The sequence below is a fragment of the Coloeus monedula genome, assembly GCF_965178545.1.
Source record: "Coloeus monedula genome assembly, chromosome: 21".
In the NCBI taxonomy this organism is placed as follows: domain Eukaryota; kingdom Metazoa; phylum Chordata; class Aves; order Passeriformes; family Corvidae; genus Coloeus; species Coloeus monedula.
Genome location: NC_138801.1, coordinates 3,183,541 through 3,210,293, shown reverse-complemented (window position 1 = coordinate 3,210,293; position 26,753 = coordinate 3,183,541). Strand labels below are relative to the sequence as shown.

The following is a 26,753-nucleotide window of genomic DNA, read 5'->3' as shown; positions in this document are numbered from 1 at the left end:
GGTGCTCCTTTTAATGTGCTTTTCTTTAAACATGAATTAAAAACAAGTCCTGGTGGTTGAGTGTAGGAATGGAGAGAGGGGGAAGCTTGGGAAAGCTTTTTCTTTCACAGAAAATAAAAGCATCCTTAGCCTGAAACCCAGGGAGACTTCCCAAAACACCCCAGTGATGCCCATTTGCTGCCCATGGGCTATCACAGGAGCCACCTTTCAGTGCTGGATCCCAGCAGGGAGCAGGGCAATCCCATAACCCACAGCTGGAGGATCTTTGTGTGGGGAAAGCACTGCCCAAAGTCTGTGGTAGGGAAATGTTTCCTTCTCTGGGCTGGATGGGGTGAACTTAACCCCGTTTGTGGGGGAGTTTGGAGGCATCTCAGGTAAGAAGTTGGCTAAGAAATTTGGTTTGTGCAGTGAGGAGGGGCCCAGCCCTGGTTTTCTGCTCTCTGTTACTCCAGTGGTGGCCTGATGAGCAAAAGGAGCTTTGTTCAGACCTTGCTGTTGCATTTTCCTCCTGGATTTCCCATTTTGCCTTCCAATTTGCCAGTCAGGGACTATCGTGTGCTGATAAAAGTCTTGTACAGCCCCTGGCTCCAGGGCTGGAGTTGGCATCATTAAATTGTGGTGTGGACATGAGTCAAAAATTGAGTAGCTTATGGCTAAACTGCTGAGGACAGCCTAGGAACAAGTGGCTGCTTTTGCTGCCGATTATTTTTGGTTCATCTGTGTAAAATTTTGCAGCGTTGTCCCACGAGTTAAGTGGGGTTTTGACCCTCTTGGTTTGCAGCAGTGCCTGGAGTGGCTGAAATGACTTTTCTCATGTGTGGAAAAGCTCAGAGCATGAATATATTGCTTTTTAAGGTCACTTCTGGCTCCTTTAGAGACAAGAGGAGGTTATTTTATGCAGCTGAGTGCCATAACTGTGTCTCAGTGGTGCAGTTGGTGCTGTAAAACCCAAAAAAAGTGGATTCCTCTGATCTCAGCCACCTGTGGCCAGGAGGGGCTGACAAAAATTGTGCCAAAGCCCGTCCTGGGACGGGACACAGCACCCTGGAGGATGCTGAAAGATGCTGCTTTTGATTCCCTCTCCTCCTTTGTGTGGTTTTGACTTTTTTTTGAAGACCACGAGTGAAATCAAGACATCAGAAATGGAGGGAAAACAATTTGGGATGAGCCAGAGAGGCCGGGCAGGGTGCCAGAGGTGCTCTTAGGGCTGCTGAGAGTTGCAAGGCACCACAGGACAAAGCAGGACAGACACATCAGTGCTCCCAGCCCAGACATTGGGGCCCTTCAGGTGCTCTTGGGGTTGAAATGCCTCCTCTCTTTTCATCTTGGGCCTTGTTTACACTTAAAAACCTCAATTATCCCTACGCTTGATAATCCCAGATTTCATTTCACTCTCGTCAGGCCTTTCTCCTTCCCTTCCCATGCTCTTGGCTGTGGTGTTTTCATCTCTGGAAAGGGCTTTTAAAGTTTTGTAGGTTGTTCTACTCTGAGCTTGCAATGTTGGATCAAAAGCTTTTGCTTTAGTGGGAGGGGTAGAAATGAAGGCACCTTTTTATAAGTGTGGGTGCATTTTAGGGTGGTTTTTGCTGGTTTTGAGGATGGAGACGTTTCAGAGCCTTCTCTTGCAGGCAGATCTGCTGTTAACACATCAAACAACTCCAGGAGGAGATTGACTCTCTCTCTGCTCCCAGGATTGATGTGCTGGGGTGCAGTGAACTTGGAGAATTTAAGTTGGACTTTTCTCAGCTCCCAGGGACAACCCATGGGAGCCTCAGGTCTAAATCCACGTCTAATTCACATTTAGACCAAATTTAGCCTCAGCACCTCTGTCTTGGCTGTTCCTGGTGGCAGGAAGGTCCTGTGCAAACATCAACAGCAGTGCCAAGGTATGGGGGGGACACTTTTGATAGAGGAGAAGCAAGAAATTCCTCAATTCAGGAGGAATTTCTTCATGGAAAGGGTGCTCAGGCCTTGGGAAGGGGCTGCCCAGGGAGGTTTGGAGTCCCCATCCCTGAAGGCGTCCAAGAAACCCCTGGATGTGGCACTCAGGGCCCTGGTTTGTGACAAGGTGGGGACCAGGCACAGCTTGGACTCGATCTTGGAGCCTTTTCCCACCTAAATAATCCTGGAATTCTGCAATCTTCAAACCAGCAGCATTCCAACAGCTCCCCTGAGCTCAGTGAGGCTCCTCATGAGCTCAGAGTTGGACCCACCACGTCCCACAGGATCTAGGCTCAGCCCAGAGGCTCGGGAAGGAACGGGAAAAGCTCAGATTTATGAAGTTGTTGTTAAACTTCAAAAAAATACATTTTTAAAAATTAGTGGGTTTTGACTAACCTGGATTTGTCTGTCAGGATGCACCACGGATCCATGTTCCCATTTCTTTTTCCCTGCCTTGGCAGGCTGCTTTCAGCAGGTAATTCACAGAGCTGGCTGCCTGCTCTGCTGGCCCTGCCAAATCTGATTTCACCTCCTTTGCTGCGGAGCCTTTCAGGGAGTGCACAGAGGGGATGTTTTACACCACCACCATATACCATGGTGTGAGAGGATGGAAAATAAAACCTCCTGAGCCAGCATTTAGGGATCTTTATTGAAGATGTCTGTAGCTTTCCCCAGTCTCCTAATAATTCTCCATTTGCTCGCTGCTTTTCTCGTCATTCCTTCTGCTTTGCCTTTTTTTTAAATTTTTTTTTTATTATTATTTTCCAAAGGATCCTCTTTAAAATGGTGCACTTGAGACATATGGATGAAATCACAGCTCTGGGCTCTTCCAGGAGAGCAGTGCTGCCTAGAAAATGTCTGCAATTACTGAGGATTACGCCTCTGGATGGGTTTGCAATTAACGGGGAGATTTTTGGTGCCAGAGTCCAAGCGATGCAGTCGATCTGATCAAAAATGTGAAATTTGGCCCCATTTGGCAACTCCTCAACCACAGCATCACCTTACACAGGTGCCCAGGGACGTCATCTGGTTTTATCAGGGGGGAAGGGGCAGCACCTGGGCCAGAATAAGAATTGCAAACCAGCTTGTAAAAGTGACTCGGGGCTTTCATTTCCACCCCAAACTGGCGCTGGCTCCTCTGACCCCTCACTGCCAAGTGCCAGTGAGGAAAGTGAGAGCCTGGGTGGAAACATCAGCTGGATTGTTTGCATACACTCTGCTGAAACTCTTGTTTTTCATTTAGATTCGCTGGGTAATTGCAGGTTCAGCCATCTGGCCTGCAGTCAAGCTTGGTGACTGGGTCAGGCTTGCCTGTAATGATGGAGTTCTGTTAGTCATGATTACAAAATACCCTTTTTTTTTTATTATTTTTGGGTTGCTTTTTCCGTGGTTTTTTGTTATTTTGTTTTGTTTGGGTTTGGTTTTTTTTTTGGTTTGGTCAGTGGTAAATTCCATTTCATAAACTGCAAAAGCAACTGCATTGGCATGTGTGGCTAATTAGTGCAGTTTGCTGGTATCAAATGCCTGCGGGCCTTTGATAGCTTACAAAGCACTTTATTGTTCAAACAGATCATAAAAGCGCTTTTATTGATGTTTAAAACCCTCCTGCAGTCTATCATTTATCTTCACAGAGTGCCAAGTGAAACATCAGCCTTAGGAAGCTGCGTGACCTCAGAGCTTCTTAGAGTTTGTCCAGATTTAAGGCCCAGTTCTAGGAGGACTCTGGTCTAGGCCCATGGCAGGGGTGGAAAAGATGAATTTTAATGTCCCTCCCAACACAAACCAGTCTGGAATTCCATGATTTGGGCAGTTTTTGGCCCGGGATGGCACTGCTGAGGATTTTGTTGGCAAAGGGTGGGAAATCCTGAGGAGATGGGGCACTTAGGCCTGAAAATCCAGGATTAATGCTCTCTGGGAATTCCTGGTGGAGGACATGGGACTTCATCCCTGTCTGAGGAGCCACTGACATCCTGCTGCTCCTGTTGCTGGGATGTGCCAGTGGAAAATCAACACTTTTTTTGTGATTATTCCTCCAAGAAGCAGTTGGTAGCCCGATGGTTGGGTACCAGGGGCTCCCGCAGGCGAGTTGGTTCGGGGGAGCGTTTTCCAAAGGGAACGGGCCGGGATGCTGAGGGGAAATTGGGATCTGCCATGAGTGGGGATGCTGCAGGACTCTCCATCCCTGCTGTTCTGGAGGGCACAGGCAGTTTGTGTCCCCTTTCCCTTGGCCTGGGGTCCCTCCTGCAAAAAAAATCAGAGGAAAACCGAGCGATCTCTGGGAAGCAAAACTCATCCTTTGGGAGCAATTTCCATCCCCCACAGGCACTGTGGGATTTGGGGACCTGTGTCTGCTTGTTCCTGACATCCCCCTGGCAGAGTTCTCTGTTTAAATGCTGGCAGGCAGCAGCCCCAGGCTCGTTTGGGGTGATGGATGCTCCGAGGTGCAGGGTCATTACTCTTCCAGTTCTGGCTCCATTTGGAGTTTGTTTCCCCCCTCCTTGGGCTCAATTTCTTCCATGGAAAGTCTGAGGAGCAGGAGGCTGATTGCTGAGCCCAGACAGGCTGATGTAATGCTGGAAACCTGCTCCTCTCTCCAGTGACATCATTCCGAGGTTTGCAGGGTTGGTGTGGACAGAGGGGGATCTGCAGGGACAAGGATGGAGTTTCAGGAGCAGAGCAGGCACCACAAAGGGATTTGGGAAGGAACAGCAAATGGATATGTTTGGGAAAGATGATTTTCCTCAGCTTGAGCAGGGGGGAAGAGCCAAATCCTTGTGCTTTGGGGGAGAAGCTTCCAGCTGAACGTTTTTGGCAGCATCCCTGAGCAAGATGGAAAAGGGATTTTTGGGAGTGGAGCATGACAGGGTGCCCTGGCCCAAATCAGGGCACGTTTCCCTTCCCTGCTCACTTGGGAACCTTGTTCTACATGGGAGGTTATTCACCAGTTAGTCCTATTTGCTTAAAAGTGAATGTTTTGCAGCAGAAGCCTGTAAATAAGAAAAAATCCTCTTCTATTTGCAAAGGCAGGGATGGATTTGCATTGTTGCAGTGAATTTACAGGAAGTAAAGGCTCATCTGAGCCAAACCCTGGGAGTTGGAGGAAGAAGATGATGAGCACAAGGATGTGAAGCTGGTCAGGGTTTGTGTCCTTGTCAGCCTGGTGCTGCTCAAGCTGCTGTTTCTCTGAAATTTCAGCCTTTTTTGCTATTTTCCTGCCTTTTGCCACTTCTCTGAGGGAGGTTTTCCTGCACCAGGGCAGAGTAAAAACCCATCCCAACCTAAAAACTTCTGGGCTGACTCCGTGTTCACCCCCTTCCCTCGTCACTCAGGCCTGAACAAATGAAACACATGTTCCTCACACATGGTGAGGTCTTTCTATTCCTTTTTTTTCCCTTTTTCTCCTTTTTTTTGGAGGTAGTCTGGGCTGCCTGCCAAAACCCAAAGGAAAATCCAAGCCCACTCCAGACATCCCCAACGTGCAGGTGCAGTGCTCACTCTGACAGAGCCGAGCGGGCTTAAATGGAAATATTCCCAATAAACACATCCCCCCGGGATGGGAGCTGGAAGAGGGGATTCCTAATGATTTGTGCAGAAGATTGGATGGGGATTGGGGTGTCTGGGAGTTTTCTATCCCCTGCAAGAACATGGAAAAAAAGTCCCTGAGCGTGGGCTCGTTGTTCTGCACGCGCAGCCAGCGCTGGCTGGGGTTCAGGAGGTCAGACCTGCTTGAACAAACAGAGCTTTGGCCACTGCAGGGAGAAGTGTGGGGGAAATCGGTGCTGAATGTGACTTTTGGGCACTGTTCTCTGTTCTGGGATGGCTGCAAATGCTGCAGGGTTCTCCTGAGGCTTTGATGCCTCGCAGGAGAGAATTTATCTGCAGGTTTTGTTTGCCCTTCTCCCAGCTTCCAGTTCAGAGCGGTGAAACGTGGGCTGGGGATGCTCAGGATGATGAAATCTGAGCTCTGGGGATGCTCAGAACGGTGAGATCTGAACTCTGGGGGTGCTCAGAATGGTGGGATCCAAGCTGGAGATGCAGAACCTCCACACTACATCCACTCCTGTTCCTTCATGGGTTTCCTTTGGAGAACCTCCTTTCTGGGATCACAGCTGATTTTCAGGCCCCACGGTACACAAACCCAGCTCCCTTCCTTGGGATGAAAATTTGGAGCACTATTCCATGGAACTATGCAGATTTTTATGCTTAAAAAAATCACAGAATATCCTGAGCTGGAAGGGACCCACCAAAGATTGTCCAAGTCCAATGCCAAGGCAAGATTTTAATTTTTTTTTAATGCTGAATTAGAGGTGGCAGATGCTGCGTGGAATAAATGAAACCCAAATCATTTTTCACAGACAACTAGTAAAAACCTCCTTGAACAAACACTTTGGGGTGTGAACATTAGCAAAGGACACATTTTAATTTCCCAGAGAAAGAGGGAGAAAGGTGTGTGGACAAGAGGTGTCACACCTATGTTTGCACACCAGCTCAGCTTTCCATCCCCAGCTCTTTCCCGAGCAGCCAGATTTCCAGGAATGGTGGGAATTAGCAACAGGAACCTGCACAAAGCCTCCTCCTCGGGTGGTCCCAGCAGGTCCATGTTCTGTGGTTGGGTGATTGTCGCCAGCCAGATGCAGGGAAATACTTTTCCAACCAAAACTTGGTGTTAAGTTCAATTTTCTGAGTGTGTCAGCAAATCTCCCCGAGCCGAGGGGGGTAATCCCACTTCTATCCCAAGATAACTTTGGCAGCCAGGTCTGTTTTCCCCCCATTGCCTTTAATCCATAAAACCTGGATTCTGTGTTCACCTCCTGGGGCAGAAAACATTCCAAGTGCTGATTAAAAGCCTCTGTGCACGCAAAACCCCCTTGATCTGATCCACCTCGGTGTGGAGGAAACCTCAGGGTGGATCTTGGGGGTGGAAATCCTGTCTGTGGGGCCGAGGAAACAGCAGCTTCACTTTCAGATTAATTGGGTGGTGAGGGGAAAAAAATGGAGCAAAAAGCAAGGTTTGGGTACCTCAGGAGGCTCCAGCTGCTGTGGGATGGGAGCAGGGAGCCCTGATGTGCTCTGGAATTTAAGAGCCACCCTTTGGCACTGGGAATGAGCCCAGTTGGAACCGGATCCATCCCAAGGTCCCTTCCATCCCAAGACCTTCTGTGATCTCAGGGTTTCTTTCCTGCCCCTCCCGTTCTGTACAAAGAGCAGCTGCTCCTCCAGTCCCTCTTGTTCACCACCTTCCCCAAATTCTCTCCTTCCCTTTGCATCCCCGACCTCCACCGTGGCCAAAGGTGGGAGTAAAACCCTCTGGATCTTTGGGACCAACACCTCCCAGGCAGACTCTGCGACCCTTTTTTTGCACTAAAACCCGAGCAAGTGCCTCCACTTTGGCTCAGTGAGTTCTCAGATGCGTAACTCAAGCCAAGAGCTTTGCTTTACTCCGCATTTTCCACTGTGAGAGAGACCCCCTCACAATCCACTGGCTTATCCATCCTCACGTGGGCAGCAGAATTCCTAATTTTCCAGAGATGAAAGGGAAATAAATCAACGTGAAAGCAGAGCCAGGGAACGGTGCAGAGGGGGAAGACACAAAGCAGCAGCTTTGTGCTGGGCTTGTAATGAGGGGGAATCTGTTTTTAAACTATCCCTGATGGTTCACACATATGTCATGGAAAAACAACTCCTCCAGGAAAAAGCCAGCCCTGGAGCTCCGGGTTATTGGGGGATTATTTGATTTGGATGGAGAGGGGAAACTTGGAACAGCGAGAGCAGGGCCTGGGTGAGGCGGTGACAGCAGGGGATGGGGTTTGGAGTGGGAGAAAGGCAGCACTGAAGGGAATGGTGAAGGAAATAGGGAATTGGAGCGTGTGGGCAGGTCTGCAGGAATGGGAAGCAAAGGGAAGGCTGGGCAGCCTCGAATTTGGGATTGCGTGGAGTTTTCGGAGACTGCGCCTCCTCTCCAAGGAAAACTCTGCAGTTTCCTATGGAAAAGCCTGGATAACAGGGCACTGCTCAGATCCTGGGCTGTGGATGGGGACACCAGCCTGGTTCTGGGGCTGTCTGAGCCTTTGTAAGGTGACAGCAGGACCTGGACAGTGGTGGCACAGCTTGAGGCTGGCCTGGGCTACCTGGTGCTCAGAGAGCAGTGGAGGACAAGGGGAAACGGGGCCTTGGGTTTCTTCCAGGGACTCCTAATGAATGGGGTGAGGAAAATGGAGAAAATCTCTCTTTGAGCCTGTCCTGTGGAGCGCAGGGCAGCGAGCGTGAGCGTTATTCGGGGTACCCCGCACACAACACCAGGGCAGTTCTTTCAGAATTGCTTATGGCCCCATCCTCTCCCCATCCCAGCATTATTCACTGCCAGCTACAGGGCTGGCACGGCAGGGCACACAATGCCACCCATTCATTTTGCCCCATTCAGTTCACAGAGGCCTGGCCTGGGCTTTTGTGGGATTTTTCTTTTCCCTTTTCTTCATTTTGAAATTTCCACGCTGGACACTGAAGGTCAGGCTGACCCTCTCCTCCTTTATGTGAATGCCTTCCACAGTGTGCTGGCCATGAGTTTTCCAGAGGGTCTGAATGAGGTTTTTGGGATGCTGTCCATGGGACTGAGCCTTGCTTGGCACATGGGACACTCGGGGTGGCTCTTGGGGACAGCACCACTGTGTCACCCTGTCCCATTGCTTTGTCCTTGCATGGAAATTCCTTTTCCTGACTGTCATGATGAGGCTAAAATTGCAAAATCCCATTTTTAGGTGCTTCCTGAGTGATCCTGCTTAAGCATATCCAGGCAAGGAAACGTTTTGAGCAAGGATAAAGAGATTTTTTTTTGGTGAATAGTCTCGTTTGCTGCTTCAGAAGCATAATCTGACTTGATGCTTCAATTAAGGAACAAAACCACCCCGTGTGAGTGTACCTGAGCCAAATCAGCTCCTGTTGGAAAATAATGGGAAGGAACTGCTGGAAAAGATTCTGCTGAGGGGGTTTTTCACACTGGTGGTTTTGTGAAGGCTTTGGGATAGAGAATAACTTAAAGAAAGGGTAAAAAATTCCTGTGTTTGAATTCTGGAGAGGTGTCTGAGGGATAGATTTGGGGGTTTTGAGGGATCTCTTGCTATGAAGTCCCTCTCAGGGGGTGAGATTAATGTTATAAACAGATGCAGGGTGCCTTGATTAAAAAACACCTGAAAACTCACTTCTGAGCAGCTTTTAAAGCATTCCTTTCAAAGTTATCTTCTAGATTTCCACTAGGATTTTATCATCTGGAGGTTGAGAAGGAAAAAACAGCTGTTCAGGGACCACACTGTGAAGGTCTGGATGTAAAAGCAGTGACAACACAGCACATGGTGATTGTGGGGCCTCTATTCTTAGGGCCCAGGGCTGTAATTTGTGTGTAGAATGACATAAATGCTGATTTTGAGCTACCAAATGAGGAGTTTGAAGGCAGAAATCACAGAGTGCCAGGCTGCTGCGTGGTCACAGAGGGGAAAAAATAACTCCAAGGAGTGTTTGGAGAGGCAGGAATGATTCCAAGTGCGTTGTGCAGATGGAGCAGCCACTGGAAAGGCTCATCTGGGGTCACCTGGGTGGCAGTGCCAGCCCTGAATCTGCTGACAGGTATCCACAAACCCTTGGGCTCTGCTGTATCCCGTGAAATCCCTCTGGAATCTGGCTTAGCTGAGGCCTGGACACGCTCCCTTTCCTCCTCCATCTGTCTTGGGGCTGGAAAATTGAGGAGAACGGGTTTTTTTTTTTCCGTGTATAGGCACAAACCGCTCATTTTGTGGTGCCTCAGCTCATCTTTTTCCAGCGGCTGTGGGAATTGGGAAGCTCAGAGATGCTCTGAGATTAGTCAGGCCTAGATTCCTTCTAATTTGTGTCTCGTGGTTGCCTCAGCTTCTGGTAGGGACATTAAAGGGGTGGTGGGGACATTAAAGAGCTGTTTTGTGCATGCCTGGATCCGATCAGATGAGAGCTCACCACAGACAATGCTCTGGGATGATTTCTTTGCCTGAGCTGTCTGTTTCCATGACATTTATAGCAGTTTAATTACCCTGAGCCTCTTTTCCCTGTCACAAGTGATTGAAATCAGCCATCAGATGGAATAATTATTGGGATAGATGGACACACCTGCGGCTGCACGAAGGGATCACCCAGGCCAAAAAAATGCAGTGCTGTCCTAATGAATTCATTAGAGGAGAGAGCTTCCTCATGGCTGGCTTTAAACCTTCAGCTGGAATCGCTCCATGTGGCTTCTGGTGCCCACGAGGTGAATATTTAGGGATGAACAGTTGTAAACACAGAGTGGGTTGTTCCTTTGGTGAAGGTGTTTCCTTCTAGGAAATGCCTACAACAGCTCTACTCCAAGGATTTCCTCTGAGTAGGATCCTTGTAGGGCGAGATCCAGTCCTGCCTGAGCTCCTTGTGAGGGCTAAAAATGAACTGGTTGTGACTGGAGGCCCCATGAAGACCCCACACAGGAGAGGTTTGCTGAGGACCTACCCCAGGTGTGACCTGAACATCTGCCATTCCCTGGGACGTGCTGTGGCTGTGCCAAGCACACCCCAAACCTGCTTGCCTCTCCTTCCAGCACTTCTGAGAGCTGAGTTTGCTCCTTTTCAGTCCAAACTGGACGTGGGGAACAGCGAGTCAGACTCTTTGCCATGTTCATGGGAGTTTGGGAGCAGCCAAAGGAAACTGAGGTACTTTGGAAGGGTTCTCTGCAGTCAGGTTTTTTTACCTGTTTTTTCTCACTCTTCCCCTGAAATAGAAGGGGCACCTTTGCCCAGCAGCTCCAAACTAAGCCAGCAGAGGAGTTATTTCTTCCAGCCAAGCCTGGTTTGCGTCATGGGTTAATTAGATCCAAATTAGATCCAGTGCAAGGTTTCCATCCCAGGGCAGTGAGAACCTCTGGTGGCTCAGTCCCAGCTCCTGTCCTGCAGAAGTGACAGAGATCTTCCAGAAGTACCCAAACCTGGGTGGTTTTTCCTCTCTCAGTGGAGGAGCTGGTTGAGAAGATGTCTGTCACATGTACAAATATCCAGGCTTAGAGACCCAAAATCAGCCTCAGCCACAGGGTTGGGGCATCGCTGAGATCCCTCAGGGTTATCAGCACGCTCAGGGGACAGCCAGGTCTGGGACATTCATAAAGCCCCTCTGAGGGGGGGCCCACCAAGCAGCTGCTGCCTTCGAGAGAAAACACCCACTTGAACAGGATGAAATCTGAGCTAGGAGTGGTGCAGTTTAATGGGAACCTGTGGTTCAGGTTCCTGGTTCTTCACACGTGTTTCTGATCCTCTGCTCAGAGCACACAGCTAAAAAAGAAAACGTTTAAAAGCGCTCCTTTTGCAAATCTAAAGACTGGCTTTGCTCTCAAGTTTCATTTTCCTATGGTGGGGTTGTCTCTTTCCTGCGGTGGAGAGAGGTGGGACTGTCAGGGGGGTTCTTCTTGTCTTTCTTTCTGTTCTTTGCCCTTTAAAGATCTGAGCTGGGCCATTATTTTTTCCTCTTTGCAGAAGAGCTGCAGAAAGCTCTCCGATGATTTTTGCCTGTGTTAGCACAGTGCTTGGCCAGGCTGGGGAGAAGGAGGGAATATAAAGCAGCCTTTTGTCACAGCAGCCCCTCTCCCAGTCCATCCCCCCTTCCAGACTGGGGCTGCAGGAGCCATTCAGTCCCATCCTGCTTTCCATGGCCAGAACTGATTGTTTTGCACCCAAAAATCCTGGGAGATAAATTGTGGTTTGTTTAACAGACATAAATATATAAAAATAGCCAGCAGAGTGGCTGAGCAGGTTGTTGGTTTAAGGATATCTCTCTCTGGGTGTTTTCAGCAGCTCTTTGTATTTGCTTTTATGATTTTTTTTTTTTTTTGCTTTGATTTATTTTTTGCTCTTTTTTTTTGCCTTTTTTTTCTTTTTTGCTTTTTTTGTTGCTTTTTTTGTTGCTTCAATTTTTTTTGCTTTTTTTTGCTTCATTTTTTTTCACCTTTTTTGCTTTATTATTTTGCTTTATTTTTTTTTGCTTTTTTTTGCTTTATTTTTTTCTTTATTATTTTTGCTTTTTTTCTTTTTTTGCCTTTTTTTTTGCTTTATTATTTTTGGGGTGGTTTTTTTTGCTTTTTTTTTTTTTGGCTTTAATATTTTTTAGCTTTTTTTTTTTTTAAGGCACTTTGGCTGCTTTTTCCCTTTTCTGCAGTCCTCACTGCTTGGCTGCTTTTCTCTGGATGTCCCTGTCCATCCCATAGAGGAGGTTGTGGGGTGAGGATAAATGCAGACAAATCCAGTTTTAAGAAGGACCTGGCTGAGCAGGGAGCTTGACATGGAAGTGAAAACCCAAATCTTGCCAATATTTTGCCCCACAGGGCTGCAGTGGTGATGCCACCAAACTCCAAGGGCTGATGTCAGGCAGGAGGAAAACCAGAAGCCGAGGAATCATTTTTCCTCAGGGTGGGTCCTGCTCCCTGGTGGAATTCCTTGCAGGAAACACTAAAAAAGCCACTAAAAAACCACTTTTGTGTTCTGAAGGGGAGCACACAGCCCACGTGTGGTGGTTTGGAGGCCCAGACATGAGTCAGGGGACAGCTGGACACATCCCCTGGCTGGGAGGGACCTGCCTGGCCCAGGATGCAGGGACAGGGCACTCCAACCACACTCCACTTTTCCCTGCTTGTGTTTCCGACCTTAAATCTTCCCATTTTCTGGAGGAAATCCCAGCTGTGGCTCTTGTGAAGCCTGGCTCTGTCCCCCCCATGCCAGGCTGAGTAGGACAGACGTGCTGAGGGATGCTGTGCCCTTCCCAAAGTGCCTTTTCCAACTTGGAAAACCAAAAAAACCCTGGAGAAATGCACTGCTGGGATGGCCTTGCAGTAAATGCTTTGTAGGGTTGATGCTTTCTGTGCTGCTGCCAACACCACCTTGTTTTCTGAGCTACCTCTGCCTCAAGGATTGTTTTGCTCCCTGCCCTGTGTCCCCAAAGTTCCTGGATCTTAATTAAATGACACGCTGCTGATTTGCCTGAGCTGGGGGTTTTTTCCCCACTGTTTTGGTAAATTTTCTGACAAAAACTCGCTCTCCAGGGTCTGGGCACCAGCAGAGAGCTGGGGAAGGCGGCCTGGCTGTGGAAGCAGCGCTCATTTCCAGATGGGGGTGGGGGGACCAGCAGCGCACGGTGCGCACGGAACGCTCCGTGCCAGCTCTGCAGCCCCTCGGGCAGGCAGGGCAAGGCTGGGTAAGGTGAAAGACAATGTCCAAAGCAGCCCCAGAGCTTTTGGACATCTTCCAAGGGGTGATTGGATGTCTCTCTGAAAGGATGGAGGCCTCAGGTGTAGTGCTGGGGTTGAAGCAGTGTTGGCAGGGAAGGGTTGGGGAGCTGGGGCAGGGAGGATGAGGATGTTTGGGGAGTCTGGAGCTTGGCCTGGGCTTTTGCCCCATCAGTAAATGTCCATTTGAGCTTGGTCAGGCTTTTCTGTTCTCCCCAGGGCATCTCTGGTCGCTCCATGAGAAGCTGTGGGGCAGGAGGGGACACTGAGTGGAGCAGGGTGCAGGGGGCTGAGGAAAGGGAGAATTCAGAGCTGTTACAGGGACTGCAGAGAGCAAAGGGGTTTGGGGCTGTCAGGCTTCGGTGAGCATTCCAGGGAAAGTGGCAGGAAGGAGCCAGCCGTGATTAATGGGTTTGACAAACTCAGAAAGGCAAGAAAATCTTTGAGGGTGGGAAGCTGGAAGGTGGCTGGGTGCTGGAAAGCACTGCCATGTAAATAATCCATACTGGGGTGAATTCCGGGTGTGTTGTCTTTGGGAAGGAGCTCCGGGTTCACAGAAAAGGACTTTGGCACAAACTCTGCCTCCACAGCTGCTCAGAGGGTGCTTGGGGCTGTGCCTGGTGGGGAGTGTTTGCTCTAGGGCAGGGATTATTGAATTGGGGGGTTATCTGGGATTGGGGTGGCAGGTATCCACCTGGAAATGAACCTTGTGTTGGTGCTTCCTGCCCTGCCATGGAGTCCTTGGCTGGTATTTGGGTGCTGGCACAGCGACAGCTCCTGCAGGAGAGCGTTCCAGAATTAGCAAAACCATCTGGCTTTTGTTCTCCTCTGAGGGAATGGCTTGTCCTTCCCTTCCAGTCAGGAGTCCTTGCTAAACTGCTCCACAGTTGGATTTGGGATAGCACACGGACAGACTTAGAGCATTCTGTGGGCTCTGCAAGCAGCCCTTTGCTCCAAAAAGCCTCTTAATTTTAAGGCATGAGTCTGAATTTAATTTTAAGCAACAGAAATAGGATTTGGTCTTGTGTAGGGGCAGGGCTGGGTGTTGGGGACAGCAGGGAGAAGTCCTAGGGTTCAGGGAAGGGGACAAGGAGGGGACCACACTTCCCTGCCCGATTCCTTCAAATCCAGCAGCCAGGACTAACAGCGAGTTCATGGATCCTCACACGATGGGAAATCAGGTTCCTCCCCAGGACTGTAAGATAGAAAGGTTGAGGAATTACCAGAGAGGTCCATTACCACCAAGCTGGAGGGCTGATTTTCCTCTTGCTGCTGTGGTCAGGGGAAGAGGCTCGTGGGCTGTGCAGGTCATTGCTGTGTTTGTGTTCTGCGAGGTCAGGGATGCTCTTGGCTGATCTGGGGCTGGGGGTGCAGGACTGGGCTGAGCCATTTCTTGGGGTCCCCACACGGAGATGCCATGAGAAACAGAAAGTTTGACCAGCTTTCAAGAGGGTTTGGAGCCATTTTTAGTTCTGGTGACTCTTCTCTCCCTGCTCTGCTTAATTAAACCTGGGTTTTCCAAAGACGGCTGGGCAGAGGCTCCTCTCTGAGTGCCCAAAGCAGCAGGAGCCAGAGGGGGAACAGCAGAGCAGCCCCATCCAACCCTGCAGCCCCTCTGAGCCGGATGGGGACACAAACATCCGGCTGGATTGAGCCAAACCACCAGGAATTTGTAGCTGAGTCACGGCTGTGTGCGAGTCAAGCCTCATTTATTTATTTATTTATTTATTTATTTATTTATTTATTATTTAGCCAGACTTGCAACAATTTCCTTCCCATTTTGTAGTGCTGAACCTCTGGGAGCCCAAAGGAGGCTCTTTAGACACTGGGTGCTCTCTCTGTGGGGCCACTCCTGTGTGTGGCTGGCCAGGAGAGGGCTCAGGACACGGGGACAGGGACTGGGGGGGGGGGGGGGTGGTGAGGCTTTGCCCGTTTTGCTGCAGTTTTGCTGCTTTTCTGGAGCTGCTGTGTTTAAAGGAGGGACTCTGGGATGCTCTGAGCACTTCCAGCACCTCTGATTTTTGGGGTTTCCAGGCTGACAGAAATGGGGCCACGGGGATCTCTGTGTGTCTCCAACACCACTTCCACTCCAGGCTGGGGCCAGGCTGTGTCCACAGCAGTGAGAATCCATGGGAAGTGCTGGTGACAGGATTTATCAAGTGGAACATCTGAGGGCTGGCAGGCTGGCTCCAAGACAGGGATTAGGGGTTTTGGAGGCTCGCTGGGGCGTGGGATCTCTGAGCTTCCACTTCATCCTGGAGCCGCACTGAACCCCTGCCACTCTTCATCCTCTGACTGGGTTTGGGGGTGTGGAGCCTGGGAGTTTGTCAGGATAAATCTCAGTGATTCCCAATAATTGTGAAGTTTTTATGTTACCATTGTTCACTCCGGGCCTGTGTTTATCCAGTTAAATGCAGGAGTTTCCAAAAGCACATCCAGCAGGATTTACTCTTAGGGATATTGAGTGTCTCAGACTTTTGGGGTGATGCCCTAACCCAAGAGCCCAGTGAATTATCAATGCACTGCAGTGGGAGCCCTGAAAATCCCAGGATTTAGGGAGCTGCTTCCAGTGCCAGATGAAGTCACTCATCATGATCCTCCTCTCCAGCTGTTTTTTTTTTCCTTGAACCACAACGATTCCTCCGAGTTCCTGAAGTTGATGTCATTGGAAGCGACGTGACATTTTTTGCACGCATATAGAATAAGTGTTAAAAAATGCTCCAGAAAGAGCTTTTCCAGCCTTGTCTGGGAGCTGGCTGGGGAGTTGAGTTGAACTGGTTTTGATGGAACTTAATCCATAACGCAAATGAGTCATCAGGCATAAATGGCTTCAGCAGAAATGTCAGGCAGATCCTTACTGCTCCTGAAAGTTAGCACTTCCATCTGCCTGGTGGAGCAAATAAAACCCTCACAGCTCTCAGTCCTTCTCACAAATGTGCTGTCCTGCCTCTTCCTCTTCACCAGGAGCTTCAGGAGGAAAGGCCAAAATGTGATTTATCCCCTTTTTTAAACATTGCCTCTCCTGATGGATGAATTGTGATTATTTGCAGGCAAAAAAAAAAAAAAAAAAAAAAAAAAAAAAAAAATCAACTTTTTCATTCTTCGCTTCAAATTTTTTTGGTTAAACCAGCAAAGCACAACGGAGCTCTGCCTCTGGGTGCTACCAGGTGCTCCAGACACTGGAGAACTTCTTTGAACCTTGTGCTCCACTCATTCCCAGGCCAAAAAAGAGCTTTACCCACTGTGTGTGAGTGGCTGGTGACTTCTACAAAGCAACACCAGAGCGTTGCTCTCTTGCTCCCTGACTGAAATACCCCATTACTTGAAAATAAGTCTTTGATTTGGCTGAGCAGGTCTTTAAACCACTTTACTGGTGCATTTTTAAGTTGTCTCTCTTGGAAAACCCCGTCCCGCACGGAGCCGTGCGTGTGGATTAACGGGATCTCCGTTAGCGCTGCAGAAATCCCGCCGGGAAGGGCATTTTTGGGTGATTCGTGACCAAAACAGGGAAACAAACGGACACTTGAGGGAGGAAGGGGAGCAGGGCTGGCTCCCCTTTGTCAGCCAGGATCCCCGGATCCCTGGGCACAGTTTATGAGCGGCAACACACTCGAGAGGGCACAAAAGGCTCCGAGCCTCCCAGCGCGGCTCGCTCTATTTAAAGTCGGCTTTTTAAATCCCAGAAACGGGGCTCTTGACAGCAGAGCTTTGTGCAGCTTTTGTGAGGTGCAGATAGTGGGGCTTTTATTGCAGGCTAAATTAGCCCATTTTATTGTTGGGCGCTGAGGGATGAGGTCAATTGACTGGGAATCTTGCTAACAAGGTTTTTACTCCTGGCTGCTTTCGACAAGGGTTAGCACGGGGTATCCCCCAGTGCTGGGCACTTGCTGGGAGTGCAACAAAGAGGAATGGTCTGAGCTCTCCTTCCCCCTCCCCTGAGCTGCTCAGCCCCTGCCCTGTGCTCGGCTCGGCTGCACCCTGGGGCTCTCATCCTTCCTGAATTCAGGAGCCTCGGTTCTCCTGGATTTTGCGCGCTGGAACAAGGAGAGAAGGATGAACTTTGGGCAGGGTGATCGATTGGGTTTGAAAAGGAACAGGGGAATAGCAGTCTGTGGAGGGGTGCTGCTGAAGCGTGGTGAGCTCTGATGGAGCCGTCTGAGGCTTTTTCCTGGCGCTCTCCGCATCCCAAATTTATTCAGTTACGCACTGGCTTTCCCAGGGTCTTGACCCAGAATGAGCAGCAAGTGTCCCCTGTCTGGCCTCCCCCTCTCACTCAGCAGAAACTGGGGGACTTGTGCTGTCCTGTGTTGAGGCTGAGTTTTCTGCTGAGGCTCCAGGGGCTTGGGCTTGCAGGTGGTTTTTTTCTGTATTCTCCAAGGCTGAGGATGCTCAAACTCCTGCAGGGAAGCAGGATGGGATCAAGGATTTCTCCCCATGCACAGCTCAGGAACTGCCATCAGCTGAGACTAAAAACAAACTCAGCTTTAGCAAATTCTCTTCTGCTTAACCTTTGGCAGGGGTTCAGCCCAGATGCCTTTCCTTGCGTTATCTGTTCCTTGAGGAAACGCAGCTCCAGCCCTGCTCACTGATGGGATGCAGCCTATCAGCTCTCCATGAGGTGTAAATCCAACCTTATCAGGGAGAAAAAGCTTTTTCAGCCTCCCCTGCCTCTTGCAGACAAGTACCAGCTCTGCTTTGGGGCTGCTTTATTTCAGCTTATCCCAGCAATGCCAGGCACTTCCCATCTTCCCATGGAAAACAGGGAAGCTTTAAGCACCTGAGTGAGAGAAGGGCATGGATGGCTCAGCTGGGGTGTCAGGGAGGGGTGGCTGAGGTCCTGTGTGCTGAAATAGCAGCTGGGAGGGTCTTCACATCAGCCACAAATTTCCTTGGCTGGGTTGGGCATTCCCTGCTGGAGGCAATTCCAAAGGAACAGGCTGGTTTGGAGCTCCGAAGGGATGGTGATATAAAATATGGCCTGAGGAACCCCATAACACCCCCAGCACCCCCTCCTCAGGGCTGGGGGATGTTCTGGAGGTCACACCACGGCCCAGTTCCCCTGTGGGTCCCATTGGCAGGTGATGGCCAGAGCTGCTTGGAAAAGGGAAATGTTCTACAAGGCAAAAAACTTGGAATTTTCTGCTTTCCCAGTACTCTGTGCCCAGTTTTGGTGGTTACATTGCAAAAGAAAGAGCTGGAATAGGAATGGCAGGACTGGATTTATTTAAAAAAAAAAAAAAAGAAAGGGGAAAGGGGAAGAAAGATGTTTCTGGTTTTAAAAATGGAAAGTTGAAACCCACTTTGCAGACATTTCTGTTAATTCTGTAAAGGTTATTCACTGGAAACAATGACTAATGAGCTTCAGTGAACTGAAGGGGAACTCGGGGAGGTCTGAGAGGTGCCCAGATGTTCCCTGAGCTGCTGTGGGGAGGGAAGTGGCAACCTGGGAATGGAGGAGGGAACTCCAGACAGCTCTGAGCTGCTCCTTCCCCTCAGTGCTGATGTGTCCAGGGCTCCTGGCAACCTCCTTTCCCAATGGATCTCTGCCCAAAATGTGAACAGCACCTTTTTTGGGGGGGAAGTCAGTGGGACATGTCCCCGATCCAGCGACACCAAGGCAGATTTGGCCCCTAATTTCAAAAATATCCTTTTCCACAGGGCTGTTTGCCAGTCTGGCCAGGCTCCCTTTGGAGCTTCTGGTTCCTATTACTGCCCAAATCATCCTCCCAGCTTTGCTGTAACGCTCCTGCTTTTCCCCCTGATGCTTTAGCCATGTTTGTCTATTATTAAATAAGATTTTTTTTCCCTCCCCTAATTAAAGTATCAGCTCTAAGCATCCAAGTAGTGAAGTCTTATGTAACTGTCTGCTGAATGAACTGGATTTTGGCATCGTGGCTGAGCAGCGTGGTGACTCTTTAGGAAACTCAAGAGCAATTTCTACTCTGACCTTCGGGCTGTGGCTGTGCAGGGCTTCAGGGAGCAGCTGTCCCATTAAGCAGCCCTGGTGCCTAATGAGCTTCCTTTGCACCTGGTTTTTAGTGAAAAAAGCCTCCCTTTGGCTCTTTTCTGCGTTTATCAGATGAGTTTCTAATCTCTCTCTGTGTCTGCTGTGGGTGAAATGTCGTCGAGGTGAGGCAAGATGTAAAAAAGGGGGTGTGATGCCTTTTGTGAGGAGAAGCAGAGGAGTTTTGAGGCCAGTAAGGAGCTTTTAGGACTGGGCAGGGTGACCCTGCAGCCCTGCAGAGCTGCACAGGACCGGCTGGAAAGGAGTTGTTTTGTTGTCCCCGGGATGCTGCTGATTTGGGGGGGTACAGAGCTCTTCTCTCTTAATTTTCCTGCACCCGCCCTGCCTGGGGCTGTCAGTGCTGTTGTGCTGCTGTTGTTCTGGGTGATTTGTCTTCTGGGGAGGTGGATTTGGGGCTGGGGATGAAGCACAGCAGGTTCCCACCTCGTGGAGCAGCCAATCCCTGGCCATGGAGGTTTTCCCCTGGCTCGTCTCAGGGGACGTGCCCATGTCGGGAAGGTGGCCCTGCCACGTGTTTTGCTTTTGATTTCTTTGTGTTTATGGCTTTGATTGCAGCCTCGGGCTGGTGTCTCCACGAGCACCATCCATCCCTGACCCCCTGTGCTCCCTCCCTGCAGGGTGACATCCAGCAGCTCCTGATCGTGGCGGACCCGCGGGCAGCCCTCGAGTACTGTGAGCACTACAGCCCCGACTGTGACACCGCCATCCCCGACTCCCCACAGTCCCAGGACCCCAACCAGGACGAATACGTGAGTCTCTCGGGATGTTTTGGGTCACAATCACCGATATTTGGGTGTACACCACACTTGCAAACACGTGGCTCCTTCCTCCAACTCAGCTTCCCTATGGTTCATGTCCAGCATCCCAGACAGAGCTTGGTTTTAGGATTTGCACGTTCTGGGTTTGTGCTCTTGGGAGTTTCCCCTCTTTCTGAGCTCCTCCCATTTCCAAAGACTGAAAAGAGCATTCACTTGGAGCTCAGAAACACAGGAGAGACAACGTGAGCCAAGTGTGGAATGCTGACCTTCCCTGGCAGCTCCAGCCCCATCCAGAACAGGCACCTGTTTCTAAATTTCAGATTACACTTTTGAACTTGTTAAAGGATTAAACAGCTCTTTCTCAATATTCTGTGGAACTACAGGTGTTAAAGGAGCGAGAAAGATTTTTGCCCCTGGATTTGCTTTGAATTTCATTTTGGCAGGAACACTCCTAAGTCATCCCTAGGAGCTGCTGTGCCCAATAATTTTTGTATGAAGGGTTCACCACAGGTCTTTTCTTTTAAAAAAAGGAAACACATTAAAAAAGGCTGGTGCCAGATCCATTTATATTTTTGCTGCCCAATTAGAAATGTCTGGGTGTGGCTGATTTCCAGTGAGCATCACCTGAATTTTGCCCTTTTTTCAGAGGTCTCAGCTCACTGCAGTTGCTGTCTGACATCCTCAGCTACTCTCTTGGGCTGATTTGCTTTCAGCTGAGCCCAGATCTGCAGAGTCAGGGAATCCCCATAAACCAGTAATGCCATCAGCCCTCCCAGTTTATCTTTGGGATTAAATTAATCCAGCACCTAAGCAGGGCTTTGGGACGCTCCCGGTGAGGCGCAGCCCCAGGGAAGCGCTGCGGCCGCTCCGCCAGCGCTTCTGGAGAAACAATACATAGGACAAATAAAACAGCGCTTTGGTCGAAATCTGTGGCAGCAGGAAAATAAACCTCTTCTTTTGGAGCCAGCAGCCCAACAAGAGCTGGCTTGTCCCGAGGCTGTGTTGCTCCATGTAGGAATAACTGCTCCACGCGCTGGCGGCCGCTGCCAGGGAGGGCTGGGCTGGCGAGGAGCGGTGCCGTGCCCGGCTGGAACCAGCGGCTTTGTTTGGGTTTCTTGCTGAAGAATGACTGACGCCTTGTGGAAAAGGCTGCAAAGATCTGCTTCTCCAAGGCCTCCTGCCTGCAGGCCGGAGGTGGATGGGAAGTCTCATGGATACTGTTGGTGCAGGAACGGTGCCAGAGCGGCCACGGGGCTCAAGGGCTCTCTGCCCCTCTCTCGGGGTGTCAGATGTGGCAGAGCTGGGAGGTCTCAGCAATCTAAGGTTAAAAAATATCACAGTCACTGGTTTGGGTTGGAAGGATCTTAAAGATTATCTAATTCCAACCCCTTGCCATGGGCAGGGACACCGTCCACGATCCCAGGTTGCTCCAAGCCCTGTCCAGCCTGGCCTTGGACACTGCCAGGGATGGGGCAGCCACAGCTGCTTTGGGTGACCCATTCCAGGGCCTCCTCACCCTCCCAGGGAAGAATTTCTTCTCAACTATCCCATCTAACCCTGCCCTCTGGCAGTTTGAACCCCTGATGTCCAAAGGAGGGACATGCTGGGTGCTGCCACCTCATTTCCTGCGTCTCCTCCTCTCCTTGCAGTACACAGACGGGGAGGGAGAAGGTGACACCTACTACTACGAGTACCCCTACTACGAGGATGTTGATGAAGCTGTCAAACCAGAAGCCCCCACCACCAAACCCGGCCCTCCTGAAGTGGCTGCTGGAGAGAAACCCGAAACCAAGCAGGTACCGAGGCGGGTCCTGGCAGGGGTGAGGGTGACAAACCTTTATAAAAGGGGAGGGTGCTGCAGAATGTTTTGTTTCGCTGATTGTGGTGCTTTATTTTCCACATGCAACAGGATTATCCAGCTCCCACAGCACCCCCTGAGACAGGGAACCCTGGCAAGCAGCCCAAGGAGGATGGAGCAGTGGATGATCCCCTCGTTGACGAGTACAACTATGAGACCATCAACGAGGAGTATTTCACCCCCATGCCCTATGAGGATCTCAACTACAACGAGGAAATCGATCCCCAGGGTGGCCTTACTGAAAATGCCGTGGAAGCCGAACTCCCCACGAGCACCGTTGTCACCTACAACGACACTGATGTAATTTTAATTCATTAATTTCAATTTTTCCTTTTTTTTTTTTTTTTAATTAATTCTGCTGTTTCATAGCCCTGGAAGCAAAGGAGACTGGAGCAGCCAGATGGTAAATCCATAAGTGGTTCAGGCAGCTGCTGGGAGAGGAAGTTTCTTGTAAAATGTTTTCATTCCAGATATTTCAGGGTGGGGAACGCAGATATTTAGAGTTTGGTTAAGGATTATTCCCCTGGAAAAAGCTGCTCATATTGACATCTGCATTTCCTTGGGTGAAGTGGTTGTCTGACAAAAAGAGAAATGAGGGCTGCTGTTAAAATCTCAGTAAAAGCCTTTTATCCCAAAGTTATTAATATAAATCCTTAAAATCTTGATTTACTGGAGAACATCAATATTTTTCATTTTGCAGTTCCCACTGAAAAGCATCTTTATGTTTTTCAGTTTAATTTTTTTAAAAAAGCCAACATTTTAACACTGGGACAAAACCTTGATTCCAAAACTGCTGGGTCCACCTGGTGTGAACCCCTTTGTTCTGGGCTTGGATCTGCTCAGAGCTGGGATCAGCCCAGATCCCAGTGCTGATTCTGTTGGAATATTTAAATTTTTACCTCCCCACGCTTCAATATCCTTCAGCTGAAGTGCTGCACTTGAGACTTCTCTGTGCTTAAGACTTGCCCAGTTCTTGCTGTTTCTTTTGGTGCTCAAATAGGTGAATGTTGGTGAGACTGGGATGAATTCTTGGGAACTGTGGCTGTTCACAAAGTGAGAGTTCACTGAGCAAGGAAATAACAACATTAAATGGCCAAATTCTTCATTATCCAGGAGCATCAGCAGGGGAATCGGTGGTGGGAGAACATGGAATTGTTCTCTGAGCAACCTGCTCTAGTGGGGGATGTCCCTGCCCATGGCAAGGGTTTGGACCTGGATGAGCTTCAAGATCTTTCCAAGTCACAGCATTCCATGTTTCTATAATGCTTCCAGATCCCTTCCTAATTCCCAGGAAGAGCTTAGGGGTGGTTTCTCCAGTGGAGAATCACTTGTTGTGGAGCTGTCTCTTTTTTTTGTTTTGCCACAATTCGCGGTGAAAGAGGCAGCATAAGTTGGCCAGGATCCTTGGAGTTGGAAATTTGAGGGAAAAGGTGTCAGGGAAAGTGTCCAGGCAAAGATCTGAGCAGCTGGAGTGAGGCAGGTGCAGATCCAGCCATTCCAAGAGCGGGGGGAGGGATGCAGCCCAGCCAAAATGTGGTGGAGGAGGCTGGACAGCTCAAAATGATGCACAGGGAGAAGAGGAAAATTGAGGGAGCCAACCTGAGGGAGCCCATGGACAGGAAAGTTTTCTGTTTTCCGAGCCAGAAGTCTTTGGCCAAGCCTGGACTTTCTAAGAGAGAGGAATTAAAGATTGGATAGAGGAGCCTTAAAAAAAATGGAAGAGGAAGCAGGAGACTTCAAGGGCCACTTTAGTTGTTGGGAAAAGGAAATAGAGAAGGAAAGCTCAGGTAGGGAAGTGCCCAGTTATTCCAAATATCATCTTCCCATGCAAACAGACCTGGGGACCTCAATTAAAATATCGAACCAGGCATTTCTGATACTCATTTCAAGACATGCAATTTGCTGCTATCCCCAAACCCTTAGAGCCAGATGAGACTTTTTAGATGAGGGTTTTAAGGTTTTAAAGTGCAAAACCAGCCAGGATAAAAGGGCTGTGTGATAGCACAGGGTTAGGGTTAGGGTTAGCCCTAATTAATTCTGACTTTTCCAAGTTTTCTAATTGAATAATTGCCAAATTATAACTTCTGCCAAGGCCAGTTGGTGTTTGCAGAGGTAAGAGAAGGTGGGGTGATGATTGCCTTAGTTCTGGGCTTAGTCTTAATTTAAAATCTCTTGACTTTAGACCCAGATGCTCATGTTTATGGGTTCTGAGTAGTTCTGGCACAGCAAAAAAGTCTGGAAGTGGTGATGGCGCTGAAGTGACTTTGAATTCGTAGTAGTGAGGAGATATTTCTCCAGGAAGCACTGGAAATAACTCAATTTCGACACTATTTTGGTCATTACCTGGAGAAGAAAGAACCAAACGAAATCTCAGCAGCACATGCTGTTCTTTGCAGGGCTGCTCAGAGCGAGGGGTGCCAAGGGCCTGTGCCTGCCAGGCTGCTGGAAGCACAGGGATATGGAGAGCAGCAAGGAAATTCTGAGCCTTGTCTGGATGTCCTTGCTGTGCTCCACGGCATCTGCGGGTGAAAGGATTCAGAGAGGAGTCAGGGATTAAAGCATCGGATTTGTAACAACTTTTGCTGCTGCTCCTTGGACGAGCCCAGATTAGATCCCAGACTAAACAAACAGGAGGTTTTCACAGAAGTGGCCTTGGATTTTTCCACATTTCCTGCTGTAATTGGACACTCACAGTGACACATCATGGGGTTGATGTGCATCTGAAATCTGGGAACGGATGTGGGGCTCCTTGGGCTCGATAATCCAGCGTCTCCAGCACCGAGGCTGTGAGGGATGAGGAGCACTCTGAACTTCCATTACCTCTTTCTTCAGGCATTTGGAGTTCGCAGGATCCTCCTGACATGAGCTTTGTGCTGTGTTTTGTTTTCCTCACTCCAACTTTTCTACTCACAATGTTTTCCTGGGGATCAGCGAAGAAATCCCAGGGAAAGCCAGGGTGTATATTTGACATGAAGCTTCTCCCATCTGTCTTCCTGCTGTTGGAGAAGTCACTAGAGACTTAAAAACTCCAGATTTTAACTTTTCCCCAGGTTTTTCCCCTGTCACTGTTATCATAAACCACCCTTCCCTCGCAAAAATCACCCCCCTTAATGTAAACAACACAGGAATATTCCAGCCATGTCCAGCCAGGAGAGAATTCCAGCCTGACCCATTGCTGCTCTTTCCTCTCCAGGCTGCTCAAGGAGGGGATGACCTGGATAAGGATTTCACTGAGGAAACCATAAAGGAATATGATGGGAATTATTATGACAATTACTATGACCGAACAGCCTCTCCCGACATCGGGCCCGGCATGCCAGCCAACCAGGACACCATCTACGAAGGGGTGAGAGGGTTTCTTCTCCATCCAGGAAAATTCTGCTTCAAAATGTTGGTTCTTCCCTAATTTAGAGCAGAATTAGCAGTGCAAAAAACAGGGCTTCCCCCACCTGTAACGTGTGTTTGAACAAGGAGGGGCTGCCCCGGGTCTCTCCTGCATGAATCTCAGCAGGATTGTCCCAGGATCTCCAGTTCCTGCTGGGAATGGTGGTGATGATGGTGGTGATGTTGTCTCTGACTGACTGGCTTTGTCTTTCCCTGTGTCCCACAGATCGGTGGCCCCCGGGGTGAGAAGGGACAGAAGGGGGAACCTGCCATTATTGAGCCGGTAAGGAGCACCTGGGTTTGGGGTTTTGTTGGTTTTATCCCTGTGGAAAAAGGTGGAGAGAATTTGTTCTCAGTGGGACAGCTGGGAGGAGAATTCCCATGAAAGAATTCCTTGGTTCATTTAATATAAAACATTGTAATTATATGTTTTTTTTTCTTAAGCTTCAAGGAACGACCTAAATCGTGAAGGAAGTGCAAGAATTCCCATGAAATCTCTCGTTTAGTAAAATAAAACCTAGGACTGAAGCATTAGGCAGGGGCCAGGTCTCATCCCTCAGGAGTTTGGGAGCACCCCTGGAGCATCCAGGTCGTATCCTGCCCTGAACTCCCAGCTTGAGGCTGCCTTTAATTGTGCCACCAATGGGTTCATCCCTGTGGGAATAAAAGGGATGTAAAACAAATCCCTGCACACAGCTCTGCAGAGGGGATGTTTGCTCCTGCACCGGCTCCACGGTCCCACCAGCTTTTCCCTTGTGTCCTCCCTGGGGTGGAACCCACTGTGCTCTTCCTTTATATTTCTGGCCTGATTTTGAGGTTGTTTTTCTCTCTCTAAAGAACAGTTCCGAGCTGTCTGTGCCCTCTGCACTCTGCAAAAGCTGTGGGTGCCCAACCTGGCACGCTGAGGTGGGGAAGGAGCCCATGGTGGGGATGGCTGGGGCTGGCTCAGGGGCTCCTGTGAGCAGAGCAAGAGGCTCTTGGCTGATTCCCATTTTTTTCCCCCTCTCTCTGTGCCAGGATACCCCAATTCCTGCTCCTCCCCAGGCTGGAATTGGGGATCAGGTCCTTGCAGCCACCTGCCCTGAGCCCAGTCCCCAAGGGCTGAGCTCCTGCTCGCTGAACACCAGCAGCTCAATTAACCTCATTTTCCTTGGCAGAGGGCCAGCACAGCACCCAGCCTTGCAGCAGCACTTCCCATCATTCTCAGGCCATTTTTTTCCTTTTCATTTTTCCTCCTTTTCCTCTCCCACCTGAAATTTCTGCAGGTAGCAGGGAGGGGAGGCCAGGGAGGAGCTGGGGTGCAGTAGCGTGGCTTGGAAACTCCAATTAAGTCCCTTATGAAAACATTTCTGACCTTTTCTTCCTTCTCTTCCTTTCTGGGTCTCTCACTCTGCAAACAAAGGGAGGAGCCAGCGATTTCCTTATCAGAGGGGTGGGAAGGGAAGGGGGGCAGCCAAACACCACGAAGATGATGGCACAAACCCAGCCTGCAAATCTACAAAGTGAACAAAATAGTGAAGTTTAATCATC

At 49.5% G+C, this 26,753-nt stretch overlaps 1 protein-coding gene across 2 annotated transcripts in view; it reads left to right on the top strand.

The window, feature by feature from the left end:
• The window catches only part of COL5A1 (collagen type V alpha 1 chain), a gene marked incomplete at both ends in the record, with an annotated part of 130,685 nt that overhangs the window by 39,164 nt on the left and 64,768 nt on the right, over positions 1-26,753 (top strand). The window contains 5 exons of one of the 2 annotated variants that reach the window (XM_082295263.1): positions 19,841-19,972; positions 21,631-21,777; positions 21,891-22,139; positions 25,033-25,185; positions 25,450-25,506. In XM_082295263.1, the coding sequence (XP_082151389.1) occupies positions 19,841-19,972; positions 21,631-21,777; positions 21,891-22,139; positions 25,033-25,185; positions 25,450-25,506 (738 nt within the window). Of the gene's footprint in view, positions 1-19,840; positions 19,973-21,630; positions 21,778-21,890; positions 22,140-25,002; positions 25,186-25,449; positions 25,507-26,753 lie in introns of both variants that reach the window. The other variant, XM_082295262.1, reaches the window with a different exon arrangement.